The sequence below is a fragment of the Lepidochelys kempii genome, chromosome 10 (genome assembly GCF_965140265.1).
Source record: "Lepidochelys kempii isolate rLepKem1 chromosome 10, rLepKem1.hap2, whole genome shotgun sequence".
NCBI classification, from domain to species: Eukaryota; Metazoa; Chordata; order Testudines; family Cheloniidae; genus Lepidochelys; species Lepidochelys kempii.
In genome coordinates, this window is record NC_133265.1 from 8,211,362 (window position 1) to 8,229,574 (window position 18,213).

The 18,213-nt window shown below is 47.8% G+C and overlaps 1 protein-coding gene across 8 annotated transcripts in view; it reads right to left on the reverse strand.

Annotated features, from left to right (window-relative positions):
- The window catches only part of MPRIP (myosin phosphatase Rho interacting protein), a 172,352-nt gene that overhangs the window by 18,761 nt on the left and 135,378 nt on the right, over positions 1-18,213 (reverse strand). For 5 of the 8 annotated variants that reach the window (XM_073361861.1, XM_073361858.1, XM_073361862.1 and 2 more), the window contains 4 exons: positions 14,208-14,799; positions 13,114-13,230; positions 5,692-9,576; positions 550-697 (listed from right to left, as the gene is read on the reverse strand). In XM_073361861.1, the coding sequence (XP_073217962.1) occupies positions 550-697; positions 5,692-9,576; positions 13,114-13,230; positions 14,208-14,799 (4,742 nt within the window). The remainder of the gene's footprint in view (positions 1-549; positions 698-5,691; positions 9,577-13,113; positions 13,231-14,207; positions 14,800-18,213) is intronic. The other 3 variants (XM_073361865.1, XM_073361864.1, XM_073361866.1) reach the window with 1 other exon arrangement.

Here is an 18,213-nt window from a genome sequence, read left to right on the forward strand (position 1 = left end):
ACAATTGCCTGATTCAGTTTATTTTTTGAGTTATGGGACTCTGAATGCACAAGGCCTGGGCTTGGGCATTTTAAATTCTCCTGGGCACTGAAGAATGAAGTCACTGTGGAATCGGTAATAAATTAGCCCCAGCAGTAAGTAACGCCTCCCTCAGATGGAGCGAAAAACTGGCTGGGCTACATTATCGCCAAGGAGAGGAACATCAGAACAGGACAAGAGATGGGAGGTGGCTCTCCATCAATCACCCCCTCCCACCCCGAAACCCTGCCCCATCTGCCCTCGCCCCTCACCCAACTGTGCCCCAGAGACCTCGCACCCTCCCGCAATTATACTCCACAGCCCGTGCTCCCTCCACCCACCCTGATCTCCCACTGTCAGACTGGAAACTAGCCCCTGGGCTCTTCACTGATTGTGCCACACTTCCTGTCCACCCTGCCTTGCGGTGAGTGCTCCATCCACACGCCCCTTCCTCATGCACACAGCTGAGGGAACCTTCCCCTCCCCCTCAGGTCACACACGAGTGGAGCAACTGCTCTGCTGGGCCCTTACCCGAGATGGTAGCAGCTGTTTCTTCTGCTAGCAGGCGATCTTTCTCCTCCCGCAGTTTCTCCAGTTCCCGCTGGTGCTGCCTCTGCAGATCCTCAATCTTCTTCTGATGTGTCTCTTCCATGGCAGCAAACCCTCGTTCACATGTCGCCTGCAAAATGGAAGGGGAGCTGGAATTTATCTTCCTAACATGGTCTGGAGCGATGCCCTCTCAGGCAAGGTGCCTGCAGTGAACACACACACTGCCCCAACAGCCTGAGAGGGGAACACAATGTGGATCAGCCAGCAAATGGACACATAGACAATGGATAAGCAAGCGCGTAGTAGGAACTAGCCCTGCCCTAGCCAGGGGATAGGGACTGGCAGATCTAGGGGGTCTTTGCCATCTCTAACTCTATTAGGCAAGGAGTGGCCCAACAGCTGTCCAAGGGTGGGGGGGGGCGGGGGGGTTCCATTTTCGAGATTGCTCTAAGGGCCTGATCCAAAGCCCACTGGAGTGAATGGAAAGACCAGCATGGACTTCAGTGGGGTTGGCATTAGGCCCTAAATGGGGGAAGGAAAATGTATGTAATAGGATGCATCCCTACCGTCCCTTTGGGAGCTTCCTGTCTTCTACTGCATCTACTTCCAGAGCCTTGCTCTCACCCTTCAGGTCCTGCACCATCTCCCCCAGCCTGCGCTGGAGTTCATTCCCTCCTAGCCCCCACCTAGTTCCTCACACTCCCCTCAAACCCCTTTACACCACTCATTGCTCTCTGCACGAGGGACAACTTCACACACCCAGAACAGCAGCCTCCAGCAAATCTACTGAACTCCAGGAATCTTTCCCACGTTCTCCCATCCCAAACTTCTGATGCTCAGCCTGAGTGACAGCCTCTGTAAAGCAGTGGCACGTGATGGCAAGCGCAAGGGTGTTCTGCAGGCCAAGACTCAGATGCCTTGGCAGGGGCGTGTAGGGGCCCAGGGCTGGAGTACCAGTTGGTATGTTGGAGAGCCATTAGCAGGGCCACGTGCGTGGTCCAGGACAACGGCTGCAGGGCATGTTTGAGCTGCAGTGACAATGATCTATTTGGGAAGAGAAAGGGATTACTAGTGAGTTTGCATAGGCTGGAGTCGCAACATGATGGGCTCTTACCAGATTACCAGTTCCTCGCTTTCAAAAGCAATTAAATTTGTGCTTTCAAGTCTCTTTTCAAACCCCTAATCTCCAGTGCAGGCTACAGAAGGGGCATGCAACCACCACGGAAATGCAGCCACCTCTGGGATGGAATGTAGCTGTTTAACAGTAACACTGTATTATAGTTTAGGACAGGAGGTGAAGATGAACGAATACCACATTCAGTTGAAACTGTCTGAGGAATTCAGGGTGCTAGAATTAGTTACCAGAGTTGGAGTAAGGCTGGGACAATGGGGCCATCTGTTGGGGAAAGTGTTATGGGATTTATAATAATCACAAACAGTGAAGTCTTGAATTTTGGCTCTCATCTAAATGATGGCACCTCCTGCATCCCAGCACCAGAACCTCGATTCTGTACTGACTCGGAGGGCAGGCCTTCACCCACTGCATCACCAGCATTTTCCTCTGCAGAACATAGGTGCTGCTCTTAGGAGCACCAGCCAACTGCTGACCAGGCCCTGGTGAGATCCAACAGCACCACAACCCACATGTTAGGGCTGTAGCCATGGAGCCTCCCTGTGCTTGTCCATCACAGCAACCAAACTCCAATCTACACGGCCTCTTTCCTGCGTTTGTCGGGTCAGGGGAGAAGCCGACAGCCCTGATCCTCAGCATCTCTACCCACCAGCTCCCACAGAGCACAGAGGGCTGAGTCATGAGTTGCATGGCTCCTGCTTAGATTTTTCTTTATTTCATGAAGGTGCCATATTCCCCGTGCCAGGCCATCAGCTACAGAAGAAATTATACATGCAGTACTTGGCTCCCCCGTGCAGGAGCCAGCCCTGTTTCCGCTCTCAGTAGGTCACTTTGTAGGCCCACCCTGGCTCAAAGATTTCCCTTCCATTTCAGAAGCCAGCCAGCTCCTCTAATCTGCTCCTCCTGGCACCCCACTTGGGAAGAGAGCTCTGAAAATGAATCAGAAGGCAAAGCAACTGGGAATTAGTTTCAGTTCTCCACACAGCAACAAATGCGTTTGCCAGACCCATACTCCAGGAAACCAAGCAGGAGAGAATGCAACTGAGATTCCAGGAGCTTCAAAGTGCATCAGATCCTGGGCAGGACCTATGTAGACAAAGCTTGGTGATGAAAACTCTGCTAGTGAGTTCTGAAACGTGCCTGTATTCAGGGCTGTGTTACAAACCTGACACTAGAGCTAAACTAGCCAAATGGTCCCATCATACTTCATGAACCTCTTGGCAAACGGGGTTTGAGTCACGGGTCAGATTCTCCTCCTATTTATGCCAGTTTGAGACTGGTGTCATTCAGCTACCTTGACCTCACTGGAGCGCTGCTTGATTTTACACCAGTGTGTTTGGTGGGAGCCACAGAAACTTAACTGTTTCAGTTAAGTTTGAGGTCAGAATGAATCCAAAGTAGAATTTAAGGGTTGTGAACTGACCCCCCTGCAACTTCTACCCCACAAATCCAACCCTGCATTGCCAGTTTCTCTCTGCTCTATGCACTCAGATATACAGCCTGGGTCATCAGAGTCTGGTTTACTGCATGACAGCACTGACCAGAGGAGCTTAAACCTTAACCTGGATTGTCTTCAGTGGCTAAAGTTTAATGGCTCCTGTATCAATACAGCACCTGCTGAGCATATCCTGTAGCATCAGCACTAGTTATGAGCCTAAGTCCTCATGTAGGACTTAACATGTGACTCCAGAGGTGAGAGCGTTACCCACTGAGCCCTACTGATTCTTATTCTTAAGAGTCCCCTGTTCATCGTCTAATGCTATGTGATCAGTGTGAATTCTAGGTCTGGATTTTATTCTTTGACTTGCTTTTTTATCCTGAGGCATTTTTCCTTTTCTCAACCTTGTTTCTTGCTAATAACCCGGTGCCATAACCTATCTGGACTTGGCTGACTGAGCATCAGGGTGAGGTAGCTTTGTTATGCTAGGATTCTTATCTACAGGCATAACACAGGGAGGAAAATTGGCAAGTGCTTCTTAATAACATTGGTTGGTAGGTACAGTATTTAGTTTATTGTAAACGCATTGCTGTAAATCCGAGAAATTAGTGAGGGTCGTAAAGTTCCAGAGTATGCAAAAGAAAGGAGAAAAGTATTTTAATGCTATTTTAATGTGCATATTAAAGAGAGTTTTGGAAAGTGCCTGGGTTAGCTTCCTAGTAACCAACATTAATTTGATATTTTTGTTTCTGTCCCCTCAGTTCATACAAGTGAGGGAAGGCGAGAGGGAGGGAGGTCTAGAGATCTCTCTCTGTCCTTCCTCAGCACAGGTCTGCCAAAGGTTACTGCTCCATTGTTTTGCCATCTGGCAAACTGCAGGTTTCCAGCAGTCTCCAATAGGGAGTCTCAGTTTGAAAACAGTTGAGGCAGTGAGGTCTAATGGCTTTTCGAGCGAGTTTGGAAGCAGCAAAAAGGCCACTGTGGGATGCACAATAAAGGGAATTGTTTATAAAGCAAGAACACTCTTCCTCTTGGACCCTATTTGGAAAATGGCATGTTGCCTGGGACACTGATTCCAAGGTCTTTTTAGTTTTCAAGGACAGAGTAACCGTGGCAGTGACTGGGCTGAGGGAGAAGTTGGGTAAGAGTTTAGGAAGGGATTTTCCTCTCAAAGAGTAACTGGAGTTTGGAGCTGTCTGTGGAAGTCACAGCAACAGATATCCTAGGACCTGTGTGTTTAAGAAATGCAGTTCCTGTCCTTAAAGCTCCAATCTATCCAGCACCTCCTGCCGAATGAGGGGTTTGTCTCAGGAAAAGGAAGAGGAACTTGGGTAGATTTACCATTCTTCCCAGGCTAAAAATGCTATGTATCCAGAAACTGGCATAAACCCTAGCTCCATCCCTTACTTCCAAGCCTTGCAGATTGCACGGTTCAATAATGCTCCTGCTAGACTCAGGCTCTCTCGTCACTTTAAAATCTCTCTGCTGACTCTGAAGGATTATTGCTCCCTTGCAAGCACCTCTGTCTGACTTGCTTCTCTGCCCATGAACCCTGGGTCATTGCTTGCGGTCTGGATTGGCTGACCTTTTGGTACCTGCGCTCCATATTCAACCTGGAAATCAGCTCGAGCGCTGTTAGCAACTCCATATTTCACTGCTACAGAACCAGCTCCCAGCTGGAAATGGTCTCAAGTTCAAAAAACAACAGTCTTTAGAAGCTGTAATGCCAGGTGCTGCTTTGATAGCCAGCCCTGAATGGTGGAGCATCGTGTGTAAATGCATTTTGTGGCCATTGCTCCTGTTCCTTCAAACTTTGTTTCTGCACCTACTTCCGGGCTCCAACAACTGTGCACTGTTTGTCACGTAAAGAACTGCTGGAAAAAGCAGCAACACTGGATTTCCCTGTTAGCCACATAGAGCCGAGATTAGTATTAATTTTTGTCTATAAAACTTGTCCTCTTTTAACCAGACAGATTCTCCCCTCCTCCGACAAACATACGTTTTGAGAGTATACATTTACATTTTGCATTAGGGCTCTGAAGGCAAGGGAGTTGGGCTTGAAGTTTGATCAGACCAGGAAAGAGCTCTGGGAAGCTGCTTTGCACAGAATGTATGACTCAGCCATGAGGAAAACACTGCAATGTTCGTGTTTGGAGGAGGCTTGGTTGCAGCGTGACATTATTACAGCCATTTTGGACCCCGACTCCCACCACTAAATCACCAGCAGCCTCTGCCACCGTTCCCAATCAAATAATTCTCTCTCATTGTGCTGAGCCTTTTTAAACAGCCAGGTACAAGGGACTAGAAGCACTAAGCAACGCATTTAGAATGCATCCCAGCACAGAGAAGGGAAGCATGGAGAAAACTAACGTGCGTTGAGAGAGACTTTACAGGTCATTTTAATTGGTTTGGTTTCTCTTAACTGTCTTAGGTCTTATGGGGAGTGTTGTCCCTGTGTGGGGAACCATATGTACGAGAAGGGCCTCCGAACAAACTGGAACATTGCATTGATAGGAAGGAAGGGTTATGGGGTAAAATTAAATGTATTCAAAACCTTCAGGTTCTCAAAGTCTTTCTGATATTTTTCCCTCAGTGCTGAAGCATTCCCCTCCACGTGCTTGTTCTCCAGCTCATCCCTCATGGCATTCATTTGGGCCTCCAGCTCTTGAATGCGCTCTCTCAAACCGTGCATGGAGTTTAACTCGCTCTCGGAGACCAGCATCCCGCCCTCGGGCTGATCTGTTGCCCATTCATTCCCGTCACTGGTTTCAGACCCTTTGGAAGGCAAGGCTTCTGGGTGCTGCCTCTGGTAATTGTCTAGTGTTTCTTGTAAGCGCAGCAGGTTCTGGTTGTAATGCTCCTGCAAAGTATGCAGTTCCTCATTGTGGATGATTTGCAGTTCCTTTATGTTGGCCTGGAACTTGTCCTCCAACATTTGCATTTGCTCAAGGTGATACCTCTCCATGTTTTGCTTATCTCGGATGATGGCATCAAGTTGATTTAGGCCCTCTGTTCTCTCTGCCTTCAGAGTGTCCTCTGTCCTAGTCAACTGCTCAATCACATTTTGCATCTCCTCCTCATACCTGCCTTGTAACTCAAATAAGTTTTTGCTGTGTTTGTGCTCTTCTTCCTCCAAGAGCCTCCGCTGATTGTCCAGCTGAGAGACTTTTGCCTTAAGGTCTACATTCTCCCGTTCAATGATGGCTATCATCTCGGCATATTCACTCTGCTGCTTTCGAAGCAGGTCTTCGTACTCCTCACGAAGGGCAGACACTGTCTTTACACGCTCTTGACACAGAGCGTCCATGTTTTGCAAGGACTCTTTGTAAAATTTTAGCTCCCTTTCATACTTGAGTTTAACTTTGAAAGCTCCATAACAAACCTGAGCCTGGATAACTGCATCTTGAACTAACAATGATGAATAGCGCTCAAGATCTCCCATGCATGTATGACATGAAAGACACTGAGAAATTTTTAGGAGCTTCTGGCAATCGCGTATGGCTTCCTCAGGGGACAAGGATAGTAAGGCAACAGATATTTCTTTAAGAACATTTGCTTTTTCTTTGAGTTGTTGGGCAAGGTCTTCTTGAATGGCAACAAGAGCTTCACTACTATGGTCTGGCAAACCATGGGCCTGTATCATCTTGGCTGAATCTTGACATGGCATTACCTTGAGGTGACTCCTATCCCAAGAGGTTTGGGTTCTTTCTGAAGCATCTTTTTGGATTTCAAGTGCTTCAGAAATTTGATGCATAACCCTGTCAAATTCAGAGGTCCTATATGCTTTGATGATTTCCTCTAACATGCATTTATGTTGCTGGAGAGCTGTTTTGGTATTGTGGAGGTCTTCTTCAATTGTTTTTAACCTCTGATGAAAAGACTCTCGCATCTTCTGTGCCACAAAACCAAGTTCTGCCCTGATCAATGTAGCATCTGCTACTGTTTGGACAAGGCATTGGGGAAAACTAAAACTAGCTGCTTCTGTTTTGCTTTCTACCTCCTCTTCTCTGGTGCCCAAGTGCTTTCTCAATTCTTCCACCTGGCTCCAAAATTCACCTTCCAGTAGCAGCTTCTTAGATAAGATGTTGGCCAAGGCAATTGCTGTATGTGACACATTTGCCGGCTCTAAAAAAACCACCTCAGCTGTCCCATGAATCTCTCTGAGAATCTGGGAAATCTCTGAGCTTGCATTTTTCAAAGATTCTGCTATTTGGTTGATCAGGGAGGCTTCAAATGCTATCCTCTCAGAAAGCAATCTTAACTGGTCTCCATCAGACATTTCAACTTGCTGCTGCTGGGAAATGAGTGTCTGTTCCTCCTGCAAACTCCCTTCAGCAGGTGGAGTTTGAGCCACACAGCTTTCGCTCTGCTGATAATCAGAGGCGATGGGTGTCCCTTGCAAGACCTGGACTGCATTTGACAAGGTGGTTTCCATGCTGGACAGAGTGGTAAGAAACAAATCTCTCTCTTTCTCCTGGTCAGATTTGGGTAAAGCCCTTAGCTGTTCTCTGCATTTTTCTAAGCAGATCAGGGTTTGATCATTTTTCACTTGGAAGTCTCCCAGCTCATTGACATGATTTTTTATCATTCTGAACTTTTCCTGTCTCTCATTTTCCAGCTGTGAAACCAGAGCACCAACTTCAGATAAGCTAGCTTGGAGCTGTTCCCTAAGCTGGGACTCTGTGCTGGCCCACTGATGGTGGAGGGCTATCAGAGTTTCCTGGTTATGACCTTGCTGGCTTTCAAGCTTCATTGACACATCTTTGAGCTTTTCCTCTGTGATGTAAAGTTTGGTTTCCAGGGAATGGATGATTGAGAGATAAGTCTCAGAGTCACTGGTTCCTGAGGCTGGGTAACCAAGAACTGGTTCTGATGACATGCTTTCCTCGGACAGTGATCTGTCCTGGCTTGTGTCTGAAGATGTGCTACTAGTCCAATTTTTCTCCGACCCATCTGAATGGATGTATTTTTGGCACTGGATGTTTGAGAAGCGGATTCTTTGCCTTTTGGCACCTAGGGTTCCTATATCAGACTTCACTAAGGCTTTCTGCTGTGGCTCTCTGTCTTGACGCTCGGTAGACTTCAACAGAGACCTAAGTTTTTCGGCATTCAACATGGTATGCTCACCAGCCAGACTCTGGCTGGTCTCAGGACGTTCAGCAACCTCCTCCTTTAGTACATAATTCAAACCTGGAAGCCCCTCAGGAGCTGGCATGTCTGGAATGTGACTTTCAGCAGCCTCAAGATTAGTGCAGAAGTCCTCCATATCTTTAGCACACGGTACTGAGTCCACATTAGCTAACTTCTTTAAAACCTCTTCTTTGGCCTGTAACCTTACTTCTGTTTCCTCTAAACTGCTGCCCAAAGCAGCCATTTTAACCAAAGCCTCATTGAGGTCTTGATCTTTCTTTTCAACCATTCTCAAGTGCATTTCCTTAACGTGTCTCAGCTCTTCCTCTTTTTCTTCCAGCACCTTCTGCACGCTCTGGAACTGATCTGATACTTTCTCGTACAATTGCTCCAGCTTATCATAGTTGGTCTCCTCCATTTTCAACTTTGATTGCAGCTTGGCAACTTCGTTATCTGACTCTTCAACCTGATTCATCAGCTCTTGGAACCTACATCTGATCTGATCTCTCTCCCCTTCAAGTTCCTTGATGTCCTCAGCAAGCTTCTGGATGCTGGCCTCCTTCATCTCCAGTTGCTCCTCTAGCTGGTGGACAATCTCGCTGCCTTCAAATTTTGCATTCAGTTTCTCTTTCTGAAGAATTTCCATCTGCTGCTCATTGTTTTGAAGCTGATTCTCGTACTCGCTGGCCTTATCCTCCACCTCCTTCAGACTCCGTATTAAAACCTGCTTTTCCTTCTCACAGCTTTCCAACAAAGCCTCATAATTCTTCTGCAACTTCTCCTCCATTAGGATCCGAGCCTGTTCACTAGCGTTCAGCTGCCTGCTCAGGTCTGCAATCCTGTCCTGGAGCCTCTGCACTTCCTTCTGGTGGTCCCTTTGCAATGCCTGTTGCATTTCAAGATCCCTCAGCTCCTGTGTCTTTTCCAGCAGCAGCGCCTCTGCACTCTTCAGCTTTTGCTCACTGGCTTTTAACTGGGAGCTCAGAGTGGTCTCACTGTGCTGCCACTCCTCCAGCTGCTCTTTGGCTTTCTCCTTCTCACTCTTTAAGTCACTCTTCAGCTTGGCCAGAGTTTGCTCTTTGATGGACAGCTCAGCCGCAGCATTACTGAGCCTTGCCTGCAGGCTCTGAATCTCGGCTTCATGATGCCGGATCACATCCTTTGCCTCACCATAGCTACGTTTCAGTGACTGGATCTGCTGATTGATCAGCTCCTGACGCTGGCACTGGGCTTCCAGCTCACTTTGGAGGTCTTGATTGACTTTATGGAGCCTCTGCCAGGCACCCGATGGTGAGGCTGCCACCTCGGTCTTAAAAAAATTGATTAAATACTAGATTAGTAATACTTGGGTCCCAGTTCTGAGTGTCACACCTTTGGCCAGGTCTGACCATGGGAAAGCTCCTTGGATTGTTTTGGCTACTACCCATATGCTCCAATTTTGGAAGGTTTCTGTTCTTGGTTCAATTTTTCTTTTAAACCACCTTTTTTTGTTTTGTTTTTTTTAAAGGGGGCAATATCTGCTTCTGATTAACAGAAAATACAGATGGTAACATTGAAACATCTCTAAGGTAACAGTCTATGAAAAACAAGTCAAACAAAACCAAAACAATGGAAAAGGAAACACTAGTAAAATAAAACAGAGATGAAAGACTGGAAGGGAGTGAGGATGACAGGGAGGAAAAGGAGCAGGTTGGGGAGAGAGGAGCTGCTCAATTTGGTGTGTTTGTTTGTTTTAGTTTGTTGTGAAACAAAAAGTGCACAATTCCAGATAACAAAGTCCTTCAGAACAAAAACAACAACAGGAAGTGAGGTTGAAAGTAAATGACATCACTTCCTGCCAAGCCACAGGAAGAGGAGATGGCTGCCATAGTGATGTCATTTCTGTAATGGCTAAACAGGCTTCTTCATCTGGCTGCTCATCTTTTAAAAAAGATTATTACTAAATCTTAAGAGTGGGGAGGATCTAATCTCTCTACCTGTAAAAAAAGACAAGTGAAAGGGAAAAACAGGTACGATGAGAACGTAAAATAAAAACAAACAAACCTTTGAGAGATTCAAACCAAAGCAGTGTAGCATGCAAAGAGAAAACTCACAAAGAGAGTCATGCATAAGTCGACAGAAATTATATATCTTTAAAAGAAATACACAAACAGGAAAAGGCAAGAGAAGCACAGCGTTAAGCCTAGGAATTTGGCCCGCCTTGCTGTACTCTGTTTGCTGGTAGGGAAAGCCCACAGATGTGACACTCAGTTATGTTACATTAAAGTCATGCTTAACACCAAAAACATGCAAGAATATCCACCCAGGGCAGGTTAGTAAAGTGACCCCCTCCCACACCAGAGCTGGAAGACGTCCCAGGTATGTAAAAGAGAAAGAGTGAGCACTAGTGCTTTACCACCTGTTAGAATTCAAAGGGTTCAAGATATTTCAGTTGTGACTAAGCTTAACAGCAAGAAACATCAGAGGGGTTACAAGAGCTCAAAACCGGCTTCAGTGCAAGGTGCATGCATCAGTACCAATTCTTGTCCAGCAGCGTTGTTATTATTAAGAAACGTGCAGAGTGTTTGCTGCCAGAACCAACAGTGTTAATGCCCATGAAAGGGATCTGTACAAGGATAAGGACTGGGAGTGGGCAAGACCTCACAAAAATACAGACACTCTGTTCAGGTAAGTACCCTAAAGTTTATCCAGACTTTCTGGGTCTGCAGAGTAGCGCTGGAACTCTCAAAGATTCATAAATTCCAAGGCCAGAAGGTTTGCAATCTTCTTGTCTGACCTCCTGTACATCACAGGCCAGAGAACGTCTCTAATATAATTCCAGAGCATAACTAAGAAGAACAGCCAATCGTGATTTAAAAATTGCCAGTGATGGAGCATCTACCGTGACCCTTGGTAAATTGTTCCGATGGTTAACAGGGAACAGGATCCCTCTCTCAGATACTAATGGTTTCTTGCTGGACTAGAAATACTCAATTCTCACATGGAATTTTGGCTCTGGAATTTGTCTACCAGAATTAGGAAATGCAAAGGCAGCCATCAAAGGTGGGGAGGGGGAAGACAGACATTCTCAGACTCTCAACAAGATTCAATTTAGTTTTAGATGAAAAAGTGGGTTGGTTGGTATTGTATGAGAGCTGATTTGCGCCCACCTACTAGGTACTTTGATTCTTGCTCTTATTCCTAACTTCAAAGGCACTAAGGCCAACTCAGAATGTCAAGCATGGTGGAGCAGGTTTTGGTAGCCAATTTTGTGCTAGTCTACTTTTTGCTGGGCTCCAGTTTAAGGGTGGCAAGATGCCTTCACCCTAGGGAAGCCGCAGTTGGTCTGTTGTTGTGGAAATGTGGGATCCTGCCCAGGGCCTGTAGCCAACATGAGTTGCTGCCATAACAGAATATCAAACACAGTCTAAGAACATGAAGCTACAGCTGCAGATCATGAAGTGGCAAGTCCAATGAACATTTCGGAATTTGCTAACACACACAGGAATTGTCTAGCTTTCTTCTCCCCTCCCCCTGGGTCAGCCCATCCAAGACCTTCATCCCTCTCCACCCTCACAAGCCCTTTTTCTTGCCAGCTAGTCTTCCAATTTAAGGGGGCTAGGTAGAACTCCCCAGTCTGGCAGAGAGCTGGCAGCAGCAGGTTAAGAGAAGCTCTTCCCTCTTGGAAGCTTAGGGTGCTTCCTCTGCAGCATAGCTGGCTACTTTGCTAGGCCCATTTTGTTTCCTCTTGGAAGAATCTCCGCTCTCATTTCAGAACCTAGGGAATTCCTCCCTCCTCAGAAATCCCAGACTGTGACTCCATCCTCTCGGACAAACACTGCTTGGATTGTAAGCTCCTGGGGCAGGGACTGTATCTTCCTATATGTTCATACAGCATGGGGGACCTTGGATCCTGACTGGGGCCTCTGGGCCGTCCCACCATACAAATACTAACAGATCAATCTTCCTCCTCCAGCGGGGTGACTGACTGAGCACACATGGTGCTTCTTGCCTCCCTTGGGCTAAGCATGCTACCTCCCCAGTGCTTCTAGCCCAGGAAGTGGGCATAGCCTTGGATGCCAAACCCAGCTCCTCCACCCCTCCTGCCCCTAGCACAGCCACTAGCCACCTTGTTCCACAGCAGGTTTGACCATGTAAAAGTCAGCAGCTGAAATGCTACCTAGACCAGAGAACAAGAAGAAATTCTTGCTGAGCCAGCCTGCTGCAGCTCCATAAGCTTTGCCCCTCCTTTTGGGGCACAGCAGGAGTCTTCTTTGCTATATCTAAGAGCCTATAAAAGAGTGGAGAGGAAGAGAGTAGCTGCTCCTCTCTCCTTTCTTAACCACCCCAAAGCACAATTCCAGGCCTTTCAGAGCCACCAGCCTTTAATACAGCCAAAAGCCACCACAGAAGTCCATAAGAAAGGTCAGGTGGCCAGAGCAGAATTCACAGCCCTGAATGCACAGGACACGAGATGGGGGTGTGTGCACGCATCGACACTGATATCAAAGTGAACTTTGTAAAGGTTGTTTCCACTATGCCTCTGGGGCTCATTTTCTTTTAGTGAAACCTTGCTGGCCATCATATCTTCTGTCTCTACACAGATATGAATGCCCTAGGGGGACGAGTTCCTCTCCACCAGAACCCAGACCATTGGAACAGTAAAGGAATTATAAAAGAAATGCTCTTTATGAAGCCGGGAAAGGATGATGGCAGCATTTAAGAGGGGCCAAAGTCTCTTGGGGCACAATAGGGTTTGCACATTTCTGCTCCACGCTGGATGCACTCATGAGCACCCTGGACTGAAGCCCAACAGGTTTGCAGTTGCAGCGAAAGATGGAGATTTCTCCCTCTCTCACTCTCCTACCTGCAACACGTAGCCTTCCCTGGCACTCTGCTCCCGGCCCAGTGCCACCTTCAGCTGGCCCTGCAGGACCCGGTTCTGCTCGAGGAGGTCTGATGCCTCCTTCTGGCTCTGCTCCAACTGTTGGAAATGGACAAAGACAGAACCCAAAGGGGTGGTTGAAGAAGCACGGAAGGAAGTGGTTCAAAAGCATTTAGCATGGAGCCATCTCCTCTCTTCCTGCTGAGATTTGGGCTTTATTTAATTTGACAACACCCCCCCTCTCAGACCAAACACAGAAAACCCCAACGTTATGAATTTGTTTAATTTTTGAAGTTCGCTGAAATGAAGGACTAACAGCACTGGCAGGAGCCAGGCATAACCCAGGCAAGCTCTCCTTCCCCCAACCACAGTTCTGCTAATGCACCTTCATTCTGACCTGCAGCAACCAACCCATGTTATGCCAGACTTGGGCCTCTTCCAAGCAAGTTGAGCTTCCTACCCCTCCTTTCCTAGCTCATTTATGGCATCAACTTTCTTTCTGGTTTCCAACAACATGAGATTGCTCATTGTGCGCGACAGACAAGCAGAACCAGCTTTGCACACTTACAAGGTGTGCAGGTCGGCAGAGCTGTTGTGCGCACATGCACACACAAAATCACACTCACAATTATAGGTTCAGAAGTTGAAGCCTGATTTCAGACAGCATTAATATACTTGAACTGGGCTCAGATCCTGCTCAGATCACAGTGGAAGGCTTGTTAATAAACAACCACTACAGCCTCTGGCCTGACTTGACTAGAAAAAGATGCCAAAGGACCCCCATTGCAATAATTGTCCTTCCAGGAGATGTAGAAGTAGGGAAGAGCCAATCAAATCGGAAGAAAATGGGAAATGCCAGGTCATGGGCCTGGTCCCTGTATTTCCCCAAAGGGGCCCTATAGTGTCCACTTATCCCCTTTGCTCTTAATGCAGCAATAAATTCAGCCTGTGACTGAACTGTCCAGCTGCTACCCATTTTGGTGTAACGTGAAGGCCCATCACCACACAGGCTGAGGCAGCTCAAGCAGCCCCTTGGAGCCAAAGCCCTGACTTGCTCCCTCCTCCTCTCATTTTACCTCCTTCTCCAGCAGTGAGGTTAGCTGCTGCTTGTGGATCCCGTCGTCTCGGTCATCTGGTTGGGCCAGGTGCAGGGGCATGATGGGGATTTGCTTCTCCTCACGTAGTGGGGTCGTCTCCACCTGGTGCCATCGCTGCTCGATCTCCACATGGACATTCTGTGGCTTCGCCTCCCCTGCGATGGGCAGGCCTGGGATCCTGTCCACTTCCATCCTCAACATGTCATCTGGGCCTGCCCCATCAACAGCATCGATCATCTCAAAGCGCTTGCGTCTCTCCTCTCTCCGCCGAGCCCGCTCCCGTTCCAGCTCCCCGGGGTCTGCGTCCGGAGCGCTGGGTTCCCTGGGGAAGGCCGTGGAGCCGCTCTTCGAGGACTCTGCAGCGAGGGCTCTCTCCTGCGCCAAGGCTTGCTGAATGGGGCGGAACTCGGCCCAGTCAAAGGTTTTGGAGCGCCCCTCTCTCCTGCGCTCCCGGGCACGGCTCCGTTTCTGCTCAGGATCCACCTCAGCTTGGTCCGAGTCCTGCTTCTCACTTGGCTTTGGACAAGTCTCAAAAGAAGAGCTGGTTTTGCTTTTCTCTTCTGGCAAGGAGCTGTTACGACAGAGGAGGAAAGAAAACATCCCTCAGCCCACTACAGAGATGCAGCCCATGATTGCACTTATGCCAAAGGAGCTACTGCCACAGGGAGATGACCGAAGCCCATTGAAATGCCATGTGTGTTCCTGGGCATCCCTCTCCCACCATCATTGAAGCTCCTCATAGTATCTGGACTTTGGCCAGGAGCTACTGCTCTCCTTTTCCCTTGAACTCTGTGTATGAATTTAGTGCTGATGGAAGGTGCCAGCTGGCAGCCCGAGGACGCAAAGCCCTTTAGTTTCTCAACAGAGTGGGGCAGCATAGGGTAACAGTGCAAACTTCCCCACACTGTCCCCTCGCCATTGTGCCGCAGCGTTGGCTTGGGAGGCCCACTCCCCCTTCAAACACACCCTGCTAGCAACAAGAGTTCTCTCTACGCTGCTCACTCGGGACTTGGCCTCTGCTGAGGCCGCCAACAAAGTGGCCAATGGCAGTACTGGGATGTGGGCACTTGTCCACTAGGAACAGGACGGAGGCCAAACAGCAGCCCTCAAGTGCTAACTTTATAATCATTAACCCCACGGGCAGACTTTGAACAGTACATCCCTTCGGAACCATCCAGTCCTCACCCCATCCCTCCGTGAAGCCCTCTTTCTAACCATCATGATCCTTCCACCCAATTCATTTAATGAGCCACAGGCATGTGTTCATTGCAATATTGCAACTGGTCACCATCACAGTGATTCTGGGATGTAGCTTCAGAAAGGCATGGAGAAGGAGGTGGAGATTCAGCAGTGACAGAAGAGGAAGCACAGAGAAGCACATGACCATCTGGGAGGGCTTTGGTAACACCTTTCAGGTTTTTCTGAGCTTGGCAAAGGCTCACCCAAGAACTTCTCCATGCCACTTTCTGGACTGAAAACACTGCCCCCTAGAATTGTGATCAACACTGTAGTCCTGGACTCTGAGACCATGTGCTCTTATGCTTCCCCCGCTGGGCCAGCAGCAGCACAAGAGCTGTGCATGCTACTGCAAAGGTCACTGATGATGCCGAATGCTCAAACAAGAAAGTAAATCAAAGGAAGCAATGGCCCTCTAGTGCCGAGTTAGAGGGGAGTGGGATGGGGGAGATGTATACTTGTCAAGCAGGAAAGGGTAAAGTTAGTAGGGAAAGGAAACGTATGTCCAAGCTTCTACGGACAACCTATAATAAAGTCCTGGATTATTCAATAGAAATGCATACATGCCAGCCTTGTGCATGCAGATTAGAATTAAAACAAATAAAATGGCAATAAGCCAACTCCATGGAATGTGATTCCCACAGGATAATTCTGGCCCGGATGGTCCGGGAGGCATCACTCAAAACCCTGCTGGTAACAGAGCCTCCGGTAGTGCCATTTCCCAGTAATTGCACCCGTGCTGTTGAATTCACCTTCAGCTTGACCAGCCCCTCCTTCCTCTGCCCGGATCTTGCCCCTTAAAGGGACAGCACCCCCACATTTGTCCTTAGCTAAGTACATTTGTGTTCAGCAAGCTTTGATGTGTCAAGCTACTTAGCTTCCTATGAAGATGCAGTGAAGAGCCATAAAGCCCTCATATGGGGCGTTCACTGCAGCCAACTAAAATTACAGCGGTATCCTAACACTGAAGTTACATGCATGAAGACTGCCACCCTTTAGAGTGGGTATAACAGCAGAGGATTTCCTTGGAGCATTTACAACAAAAAGGTTCCTCCCTACCTGTGCCCCACCAAAACCCGTATATGCACATTTCCAAAGAATGCAACGCAAGGGAATGACTCTGCCTGGTTCCTATGCTAGTATCTTCCGATGCACTTTCACCCACAATGAAACTACAGGCTCAGGTGGGCTTAGTTTTAAGAAATTCTTGAAGTTTCAGGTTTGTCTTTGAAAACCAGCCTGGAGAGACACTCTTCAGTACTGTCCACTGCAGCTAACAAAAGAAACTTCCATACTGCACCATGATGAAACTGCACTATTTGCGTTCAGAGGTACTTTCGACCCTCATGCTTGAGGCTAGATGTCTCCAAAGCAAACGTACAGCCAGGAAGTCAATCTGGTTAACTGGTTAAAACAGCATTTTACACAAGTTAATAGTAAAGAGACATTGTCTTAAAACAGACCGGAGGTTGAGAGCAAAGAGAATCCCTGGACTCCGAGCCATTGTCGGAAGACTGAAATGATACAGCTCTGACCCCAGACTTCTCAAAATGAGTCAAGAATGCCCTGTTGTCATATCTGTTACCGACTTGCTTCCCCTCTGCACACTTCAGAGGGGCACAGATTACATGTCACGTCATATGAATAGCATTTAGAAACAAACTGAGGAGGATGCAGTGACACTGACCTAGAAGATGAAAAGGAAGTCTTGGATGTGCCCAACAGCCCACACATTGCCATTAATACTAGACTATTTCCCACCTCCAACCCATTTTTCTCCTTCTGCTCAAATGAGTTACCTCAGCCCTCATTTGCTCTGGAAAGGCAATCACTGGCCAAGAGGGTGGGGTGGAGGGTGCTTTTTAATAGCTGTGGGGAATGTCTGGTTACTGCTCCTTTTAGGTCAGGAACAGGGTGTGGAAGAGTTCAAAAATGGTACGAAATTGGCAGGCAATTGCAGCTAGAGCTGGCTTGGAGACTGAGCCCAAGTAGGAGGTGGATGGATTTAGCAGGTAAAGAAGGACCCACTTGCTGTGCTGAGCACTTTCATTGTTGTTACTTTATTTTTCCGGTGGTGATTATTCTGACCCAACTAAAGTGTTTGCAGTTAGACTGTGAGCTCTTTGGTGCAGGGACCATCTTTTTGTTCTGGTTTTATACCGGTCCCAGCACAATGGGGTCCTGGCCCATGACTGAGGCTCATAGGTGTTACCACAATGCAAATATTAATTATACTGTAGTTTAAAACACGTATATTTGACTTAATGAATTTCAGGAGACATAACACAGGGCAAACAAACAGATGTTAAAAGGGAATTAAAGTGAATTTGGGTGGATCAATCCAGCCCCTAGTGGAGAGATGCTGACATCAGCAAAACCACCATCCCAGATGGTCACCTTGGGGCCCCTTTCAGCAGATTTACCATATGCTGAACTGACCATGAAGACTAAACTGCTCCGACCCCTTGACACCCCGAAGTGGGATATAGATCATCACTACTAGCACTGCAGGGTAAAGCACTTGCAAGCCCTTAGCCCTGCAAACCTCCTGTGCTCTGGGTCTCAGCCTCACAGAACTCCCGCCTCCCAACCATTTGAGAACGTTGAGAACTGGGGGGCACCCAGTGCATGGGCGCATACACGAGGACGTTAAGTGCACTCCTGGGATCCGGAGATCATATTTACAGGGCAATGGTTCTCTCTACATTTGGTAGTTCCAGCTTAGTTGCGGAGGCACATGCTCAAATAG